General features: G+C 34.5%; 1 protein-coding gene across 1 annotated transcript in view; it reads right to left on the bottom strand.

Annotated features, from left to right (window-relative positions):
* Tspo (Translocator protein) overlaps positions 1 to 8,739 on the bottom strand; it is a 43,304-nt gene extending 34,565 nt beyond the window's left edge. Inside the window, exon 1 of the mRNA XM_089102661.1 lies at positions 8,521 to 8,739. Within this exon, the coding sequence (XP_088958787.1) occupies positions 8,521 to 8,622 (102 nt within the window). The 5' untranslated portion in view covers positions 8,623 to 8,739. The remainder of the gene's footprint in view (positions 1 to 8,520) is intronic.
* Between the last annotated feature and the right edge of the window lie 1,814 nt (positions 8,740 to 10,553).

Consider the following 10,553-nt stretch of genomic DNA (forward strand, 5'->3'; position numbering starts at 1 on the left):
GTACTGGAAATTTCCAAAAAATTCATGTTGTCGTTCTTTTACAATGTGTACGAGTCAAAGGAGATCGGAAAGCAACCAGCCCGCCCCCCCCCCCAACGTTTTCCCCAAACACACCAGATAACAACAACTCCAGGGTTGACCAAACCCCCCAGAGCCCAGGGACAGAGGTTGTAAGTTATGCCTTGGGGGCACATAAGGTTTTTAATGGAATTGGTGGTTGTATAAACTTTAGAGAGGGCTCATTTGATTGGAAATTCAAAGTTCTAGTTCACTTTGTAAGAGTCAAAGGAGAACGGAAAGCAACCAGCTCCCCCTCCCAACAACGTTTTCCCCAAACACACCAAATAACAAAAACTCCAGGGTTGACAAAACCCCCCAGAGCCCAGGGACAGATGTTGTAAGTTATGCCTTGGGGGCACATAAGGTTTTTAATGGAATTGGTGGTTGTATAAACTTTAGAGAGGGCTCAATGGATTGGAAATTCAAAGTTCTAGTTCCCTTTTTGAGAGTCAAAAGTAAGCAGAGGGCAACTAGTCCCCCCCCCATACACTGTCTCTTCCCCTAGTGCATCTGATCAAAATTTTGAGAGTCATTTTGCACAAAATGGTTTAAAGATCAGATAACAGAAACTTTGGGGTCAACACAGCCCCCCTGCTTGCCCTGGGGCAAACATTGTAAGTTATACCCTGGGGGCATATAAGGTTTTTATGGAAAGGGTAATCGTATGGTTCGGACACCTACTTCGAATGCCTCCACACATACCTGCGAAAACAATCCATGACTTCGACCCTGTCAAAGCCGATTGGGAGCGACCTCGCGGCCGACCGAAGAAACGATGGTCTGACAGCCTGTCCGAGTTCCTGGTGATGGAAAATATCAGGTTGAGTGATGTGCAAACGCTTGCCATTGACCGAAGTGGATGGAGGAGGCAGACGTCACTATCTACGCCAAGCAGCGCCTGTCAGGAGACATAAGTAAAGTAAGTAAGTCAAAGTAATCGTATAAACTTTGGAGGGGACTCAAATGATCAGAAACTGAAAGTTCTAGTTCTCCTTTTAAAAGTCAAAAGTGATCCGAGAGCAACTAACCCCCCCTCCCCAATGCCCTCTTTTCCCCAAATGCATCCAAATGGATTCTTGATATAGACACTATGTTCAAAATAGACCAAAGATCATATAGCAAAACTCCAGGGTTATAACAGCCCCCCAGGAGCAACTATTGTTAGTTATACCCTGGAGGCATATAAGGTTTATATGGAAGGGGCGGTCATATACACTTCGCAGAGCTCATTTGATTGGAAATTGGAAGTTCTAGTTCCATTTTTAAGAGTCAAAAGCGACAGGATGGCATCTAGCCCCCTTCCCCATGCCCTCTTTTCCCAAAATCGATGAGATCCAATTTTTGAGATAGCTATTTTGATCAAAATAGACCAAAGATCATATAAAAAAAACTCCAGGGTTGAAACACCCCCCCCCCCCAAAAATCAATTTATTAACGATATTTTATTCCATAAATCATGGGAGCTGACCCCTGGCCCTGTCCCTCCCAAAAAAAGAGAAAAACTTATTAACGCCATTTTATTTCAAAATCATGGGAGTTGACCCCTTGCCCTCCCTCATATCCCTACCCCCCCCCCAAAAAAAACAACAACTTATTAACAATATTTAATTCAAAAAAATCAGGGGAGCTCACCTCTGGCCCGACCCCCCCCCCTCCAAGAAAAAAACCTATTAACAATATTTTATTTTAAAAATCATGAGAACTAACCCCTGGCCCTCCCTCCTTCCCCCCCCCAAAAAAAATACGATATTTTATTCCAAAAAGCATGGGAGCTGACACCTGGTCCACCATCCATGAACCAACCCCCACCCCAGAAAAAAAACAACTTATTAGCGATATTTCGTTCCAAAAATCATGGGAGATAACTTCCCTTCATGCCCCCCCCCCCAAACAAAAACATGTGAAGGTTTTGCACTGCCAGCCTCATCCCCCCTAGCATCAAATCCAACCCTGTATATCCTTCCACTAGCAGTGCATGTGTATATATGTGAGTGTGTGTCCCTTAGCTCAGTATATTGCTTGTATATGGTTATACAAGTTCGTATATACAAGTTTGTTCAGTTCATTGTCACTTTTTCTTTAAGATCATATAATGAAGACTGCCTTCAAATAATGAAGGCAGCTAGGGTACAATGTTTCTCTTGGAATTAATTATGATTTATTTGAATATGAAGTAGAAATGAGTCACTTAAATAAAAAAGTATTAAAGTTGAACTTTTCCTTTAAATCTTTCTTTATGACTTCCTCCCACCCTAACTGCAGACGACCTGCTTTCCGTTTAGCCCTAGATAGTTGGCCAAAAAGGGCAATCTTCCCCTTGGATATGGCCTTGTGTATCTTGAACAGTCTTGGAAAGAACTAATAAAATTAAACTGAACAGTTGATATATAATGATATTATTTATTGAAAGGGAATCAGTTCAAGATTTTATTTAACTGCAATTTTTATTGCCATTTTCAATGCTATAATAACTGGAAAAGAAAATATCTGTAATATAATTCATTTTCAGGGAAGCACCAATATGCAATAGGCTTTAGACTTTTACAGTTAGGGAAGGAACAAGCAATGACTTCAGAAATGTCAGAATAGGTACACAATACTTTCAATCATTAGGAGGACATGTTATTCAATACTCTTCTTTTTTGGTTTTGGCAGCTCAATACAATGTTTTTTTGGCAACATCTTTCTCCTTGCATGTGTCACTTAAGTCCTTCTTGGGCTTATGGAGGCCCAGAGTATAATTTTGGTTGAAAATATTCCTATAAATTCATAAAGATACCAGAGTCCTTCCTTCATCACTACAGACTTCTAGATAATATTCATACATTTTGGAAACATTCAAAGTTGCAACTAAATAAAAGATAAAAGTTTTTACAAACTCTTCTTGTAATGCCCTTTCCTGTTAAATAGTATCTCTTGGAAACCTTCCTGCAAGTTTCAACCTTTGTCTTCTGTTTCCTTTGATCACAATTCACAGATTTCAGGTAGTACATTTTCTTCTGTTGTGCACTGAGTTTCCAAACCTTATTCTGTTTTGAAATTAATGAACTGTGCTAAAAAATTATGCACCAGTATATAACTGAACCTTTGCTTTCTTTTCTGGTATACTCAAAATACTGTCTGATTATCTCTTAGATCCTTCTGTTGACCAAAATACTGAAAAATCACCCATGTTTCAAACCATAAGTTTACAAAATGTCAAGATAAAAGGCCAATTACTTACCTCAGGGAGGCAGAACAGCTGAGTGCTTCAGAAAATGCCAGCCTTTTTCATGACAAATGACATATCATTTCTCCTATTCATATTTATATACTAACAGTTCTTTTTTCTTATTCTTCTTCTTCTTGGATGTCTGTGATTAAAGCTAGACACTTACAACAAATATCCCAGGTTAATGCCCTGGTTGTATGATAATCTTTGCTTTCACAAAAGTGGGGAACACTTACAATAAAGGTAAATTGCTGATTTGCTCAACTGAGAGGTATCATATAAAAAACAAACAAATTACACGATTAGAAAGTTCATAAACAATAATGCTAATAGGGTTCATACCTCAATTAACATGGGGTGTCAGTTACAACATTCTTGCTTTCACAAGGTGAAATAGTGATTATTATTTTAATTAATCTCAATAGTAAAGCACATTTGCAGGGGTTTTTAAAGAGCCCAAAACTTCTCAAAATGACATCATGGCAAAACTGAGGTAATTTTCTAGGGGCTTTTTGCTCTTTTTATAAATTTATGCAAATTTGTTTTCATAGGCTAATGACATTTTACTATTATGACCAGGGTAAAAAAAAAATAGTATGCAATTGAGCAAAATTAGGTAAAACTTAAACCCTCACATCTTGTTACCAAATACGAATTGAGAAGAATTGTATATATCAATAAATAGCTAAAAATCTAGTGTAAGTCTAGGAGACCAGCCATACATAAGGAAACATGTTAAGAAAACAATTCTTACTTCATAATATGCAGAATAATCCTAGTTAACATATTTTGCAGGAGGAAAAACCTTCATCTTTCACTTCTTTCCTTGTATTTCTGTCACATTTCTAAATATTTGTGTCTATTCTCTCAATGGAGTGAAATCCATGTTCATTTTTCTGAAATTTGTAAAAAAAAAAATTGTAGGACAGTGAAAGAAGTGAAGATAAAGCCCCCCCCCACCCCTGCAAAATGTGCTAACTAGAATTATTCTGCATGTTGTGAAGTAAGATTTATTTTCTTAACATGTTTCCTTATGTATGGCTGATCTCCTAGGCTTATACCAAAAATCTAAGCTATGCATCAATATGGTTATTATTAAAATTCTTTAAGATCAAAGGCTTGAAATTATTAGTTCATTGACTTATCAGACAGGCCTGTTTTTGGAAATATCAATTATCCTATTTTGATGTACATATCCTTTCAGTGTCTCAGTTTTATTCACATACTAACAGAAAGCTGATTGTCTCCTGATTCTAAAAATGTAAGTTTAATTGATTGGTATTTATTCTATGAATAGTAAGTATTAAATATTTTATTTTTATTTTCAATTGCTTGTCAAAACTGAGACCACATTTTGAATTTGTGATGATGAATTACTGGTGAAAATTTCACCAAGAAGGTAGAGATCTTGTTATAACACTTGGTATAAATATGTGACCACTCCAGGTCATAAGGAGACTCATTAAGAAAACGATTCTTACTTCATAATATGCAAAATGATCCTAGTTAACATATTTTCCAAGGGGAACACCTTTATCCTCACTATTTTCCTTATTTTTTCCAGTTTTTCAATCCCATTCTTCATTTTTATGTATATTCTCCAAGTCTTGAAAAACATTTATAGAACAAACACCCAAGAGCCATCTAGCTAATCGAACCTAACCTAAATTTATCAATATTTGCCTATTTGTATCTTTTTGGTAGATGACAGTGATGGTGTTTAACTTTCATATAGACTATTTGAAAATGGATAAATGCAGTAAAATTTGGGTATAATAAATTTACAACAAGTTCTGGCCATAAGGAGACATGTTAAGCAAACAATTCTTACTTTATAATATCTAGCCTATAATTTATTTATTTATTAATACTAAAATACAGTAAGCTTTAACAAGCTTGTCACACTAAACAATTATAAAAAAAAGTCTATGACAATGTTGATGACATAACATAAACATACAGTAACTGAAACATACACTCTGAAAACACAATAACTGAAACATACAGTACCATAGCAAACCAAAATAACTGAAACATATCTGTTAATAATTGAAACATACCAAAAAGTAAGCCTACAAAATAACTGAAAACATACTGGTCACAAATCAGCTAATACAAAAGTAAAAATATTCTCAAAACAGATTTTGATAAGACCTAGTATAGAAATCTGTAGAGGCTAAACTACTTTTGAAAGACTAGACTGTGGTACTTGCAACTATTTCTGATGGAAGTGAGTTCCAAGTCTTCTACACTTGGCTAGACAAAGAGTTTTGGCCTATTCTTTTCTGTGAACATGGTGGGTAAATTTTGTGTTGGTGTTGATGGATACTAATGTATTTTGTAAAAGTGAAAAAGTGAGTTGGGGTGGTATTATCAATATTCCTAACAATGTGGAATGTATTTATTAGCTCAGCTCTATCATGTTGGAACTGAAGACCAGGTAAGGTATAAGTTTGGTGGCCCTATGTTGCACTCTCTCAACCCTCTCTCTATCTCTCTTATTAAGGAGATGCCATGCTGATGAGCAATACTCAAGTATTGGATGTATAGTGGATACATAAAGTGAAATCAGTGAATGAAGATTACACTTAGAAAATGTATGCTTTAGACATAGTAATTGGTAATTTGCCTTATGGGTGATATCTGACACATGTTTATCAAATTTGAGACTTGAATCAAAGCAAATCCCAAGGTCTCAGACATATTCCACACTTGAAATTGATTTACCATCAAAAAAGTAATGGTAATGTTGAGGGAGTCTATGCAAATAGTGCACAGCATTGCACTTGGTTTCATTAATAAATATAGAGTTTGCAGTACACCACCAGCCCAGAGCAACCAAATCCTCTTGGAGTAAAGAAATCTCACATTCACATCATCTGTAAACATTTTTAAGGTTGAATTCCTGAATAATGATATTGATCTAGAATAATGATCCTAGTTTACATATTATCCAAGGGGAGAACCTTTATCCTCACTTCTTTCCTTCTTTTTCCAACTTAAAAAAAAAAATACAAAAAAGCCATGCTTTCAACCAAATATTTTATATAATTTGAAATGTGTGCAATATTTTTTTTTTTTTTTATAGATGAGGTTCATCCCAGCTGTTCTTGGTTTTTTTTATAAAAAAAAAAAAAAAAAAAAAAAAAAAAAAAATGGTTCTAAGAAATTCATGAATTCAGAACCTATATATTAAAAGAGTATATATCCCCATCCCTTTAATGTGCAAGTATATACCTAAAATTGCATTCTGATTCTAAATCTAACCTTCATTTGCATCACAAATGAATTTAAATTCCCCCCCCATGATGTGCAAATATATACCCTGATTTGGATATATTTAGGGGCTGGGGTAAAGTTCATTTTGTTATATTTAGATTCAGAATGTAATTATGGGTATAAATTTCACATTAGGGGGGTTTAAGTTGGAAAAAGAAGGAAAGAAGTGAGGATAAATGTTCTCCCTTTGGATAGTATGTCAACTAGGATCATTATATAATTATAAATTAAGAATTGTTTTCTTAACATGTCTCCTTATGACCAGGACTACTTGTAAATTTATACCCAAATTTGTTTATTTTTCACAATTTTGTTAAAAAAAGTTCGTACAACAGTGAAAATAGTGAAGACAAAGGTGCTCCCTCTGGAAAATATGTTAACTAGGATTATTTTGCATATTTTAGGTCAGTTCTAAGCCCTGTTAAATTTAATAATGTGATTAGAGCAGCCACCTGGTACCTACCCCCATATGTGATTGACAGTATTGATATTAGCCACTTGTTGTATGCTGATATTTTTTTTATTTTTTGACAACTTAATATCAATACAGAATGCAATTAATATATTACATTCACATCTACAGGAGATAGGATTAGAGACTGAACCTACTAAAACAGAATTCCTAGTGGCAGGCAATAACAGCAATTTCCAGCATCATTCAATTAGGATGGCATCACTTAATATCTTTAATAATGATTCCATTAAATACCTTGGCTTGCCTTTTGGCCTGACAATTAAAGCTATGCAGGAGTTGGTGTTATTGTCTGTACTGAGAAAACTTATGGCAAGCTAGTCAGGGTGAAAGGTTGTTACGATAAACAAACACTTGCTATAATTTATAATTCAATGTTTGCACCTCATATATTTTTCACTGTTCCATTTTTGAAGTTTTTAAGTAAAAGTGATAAAAAGCATATCCACATGTACTTTTTCTGGTTTTGTAAATATTTTCTTGGAATTCCACTATGGTTCAAAAATAGGTATATTATACAAAAATTCAGAACATTTGATATTAATGTTAAAATGGATCAACAATATGACTGATTTCTTAGACAATCTAGAGAAAATATAATAAATTTTCCCCTTAATTTTCTCATTGCTTTAATAAAACAGCAATTTATGTGTTATGTATTATGAGTGTTTATGAGTGTTATGTACTGAGTTATTGAGTATTATGAGCTAATTGTTGTTGTCCTTTTTGCTAGAAGTGTAATTTTGTATTTTTCAGTTTTCTTTTCATTTATTTCCTGTACTCCTCTATGTACATCATGTATGTAGGCTATAGAGGGCATAAATAAATTATTATTAGGCCTATTTTGAAGTAAGAATTCTTTGCTTAACATGTTGGTAAATGTTTACCAAATCATATTATTGACTTATGAATAAAGTAAACATACCACACGATGTCTTTTTTTATGCTCTTTCCAAATATAATAATCATTTTTGTTGGAAATAAATTTTACCTCACCCCTATATATACCAATTCAGGGTATATATTTGCACATTAGGAGGGTGGGGGTAAATTTTATTTTTGATGTAAATGGAAGGTAAGTTTAAAATTTACCCCCCCCCCCTAATGTGCAAGTAAATAGTAAATATAAAAAAAGGCATGAAATGGTACCTATAGCCTATTCACTTTAGGCCCTATTTGTAAGTCAATAATATGATTTGGTATAAATTTACAAACATGTCTCCTTATGACCTGGAGTGGTTATACATTTATATCCTGCACTCACATTACATTATGCTCTAATAAAATAGGGTAGCCTAGTCCAAAAACCCATCTCTGTTTTTCCAGAATGCTGAAGAAGAGGTCTTTTACCCTAGAAAAAAGAGGTCTTTTACCCTAGCAAAATGATATTCTAAACTACAAATTTAACAATTCCCACTCCCCAGCACATACTGTAAATATTAAGGGAGCCCTTAGTAATAGTCTAGCCCTAAATTAGCTTAAGTAAAGAGAGCCTTACCGGATACCAAGTTTTGACTTCTCTTCTAGTGATTAATGCACCAAAGATTCCCCCAACATTTGGAAAAAGAGTAGCAGCAACAGCAGAAATGGGGAAAGGCATTTTTCAAGTGACACGTCAGAGGTCTAATTTTCAAATTCTTTTCAAGATAATCTACTTTACTATTATAATGTTATCTAATTATGTGAAGTGGTATCTATAAATTTTTTATTTTACAGATGGCTCAGGAACCAGGAAGTAAAATGCAGATATTTTATCATGGTTGTCTTGTCAGCTGTTTACCAAAAAAACTCGCACAATTCGCTTTTCCGACAACTTGACCATTAACATCCCATTTTCGCGTCTATTTTAAAATGGCTAAGTGTGATGAACTTTTGCATCAAAACCTTGATATATCTTTGTGTTCATCAGATGTTCTTTTTTCATTTGAGCATGGCAAGTAGATTTTTTTCCTGTTTATAGTGTAGACTGTATTGAAATGGAGTAAAATGAGTAGGCTTAGCTGTTTGCTTTTTGAAGTAAGGATACCACCAGATGGCTAATTTGACAGTGTATATATAGCCTATATACAAATTTTTGAATTAGCCAACTGATCAACCAGTATTTTAAGCTTAAGAGTCAAGCTGGACTTAAGGAAACATATTAAGAAAACAATTCTTAGCCTACTCCATAATATGCAGATGATGTTGTTAGTGTTGAGTTTTTGCCACCACTAGGAAAAAGTGATCATTTGGTATTGGTGATATCACTAAACTGTGTTGTAGGTTGTTCTGATATTCCAAATCATTCTCCCAAATATGATTATGATAGAGGAAATTACATTGCATTTTCAGATTATATTTCATCTCTTTCTATACAAGAGGAGTTACAGCAATGTAATGCTGCTGTTGATACATCTTTTGATTTTATTAAGCAGGCCCTTATAGAAGGTAAAGGTCAATATGTACTAATATATAATAGTAGACAGTTTTTCAAAAATAAACAGATCCTTCCTTGGTATATTGTACAAATGCTAAAAGAAAAAGGTGGCGTAATCATTTAAGATTTAAGACCTTCGATTCTTGATTGAATTATAAAAGAGCTAGAAATAGAGCAACTAAGTCCCTTCGTTTAAATCGTCAAGAGGTGGAGACAAATGTTATAGCATCAGTCCAAAGTTGCCCAAAAAGATTTTGGAAATATGTGAGAAGGAATCAAGTTTCACAATCCCCATCATCCACTTCCTTTATAGATCCCGAAACTTTTTCACATATAGATGATGATTTTGTAAAATCACAACTTTTCAATAAGGTATTTGGTTCAGTTTTTACTCAAACACACACCAAAACACACACTCAGTTTACTCCTCCAGATTTAACAAAAGAATTTGTTGATTCAGAGGTTACAGTCCAGCAGGTTTATCTGACACTCTGAAATCTTGATCCAGGAAAGGCACCAGATATTGATGGATTTTCCAATGTGATGTTATGTGAACTTGCATCAGTGCTTGCTGGACCACTCAAATATCTCTTTAATCTTTGTCTCTCATCTGGTAAATGTCCTTCAGCTTGGAAAAGAACTATCACTAGGCCATTGTACAAGAATGGTTCAAAGTTCCATTTCAATAACTACAGACCAATTTCAAATACATCAATCTTTTCCTGTATAATGGAGAAAATTGTGGTGAGTAGAATCCAGGCACATTTTGAGGAAAATAATTTATGGCATTCTGCTCAGCATGGTTTCCATAAATGATGATCTTGTAACACGCAACTTCTTGAGGTGATTCATGATTTTCAATTGATGGCTGATAATGGTATTTATCTTACAAATAGAACCCAAGAGGTTGCAGTAGGTGATGCTTTGTCATCACCTATGTCTGTCATAAGTGGAGTTCCACAAGGCAGTTGTCTTGGGCCAGTACTCTTCTGCCTTTTTATCAATGATTTGCCAGGCGTTGTTAGGAATTTGACCATAAAAATGTTTGCAGATGATGTAAAAATCTACAGTTCAGTCATGAGTGAACATGAGATTTCTTTACTTCAAGAGGATTT

Source organism: Artemia sp. Qi Xiang Cuo, chromosome 2, assembly GCF_049724085.1.
Source record: "Artemia sp. Qi Xiang Cuo chromosome 2, ASM4972408v1, whole genome shotgun sequence".
NCBI classification, from domain to species: Eukaryota; Metazoa; Arthropoda; class Branchiopoda; order Anostraca; family Artemiidae; genus Artemia; species Artemia sp. Qi Xiang Cuo.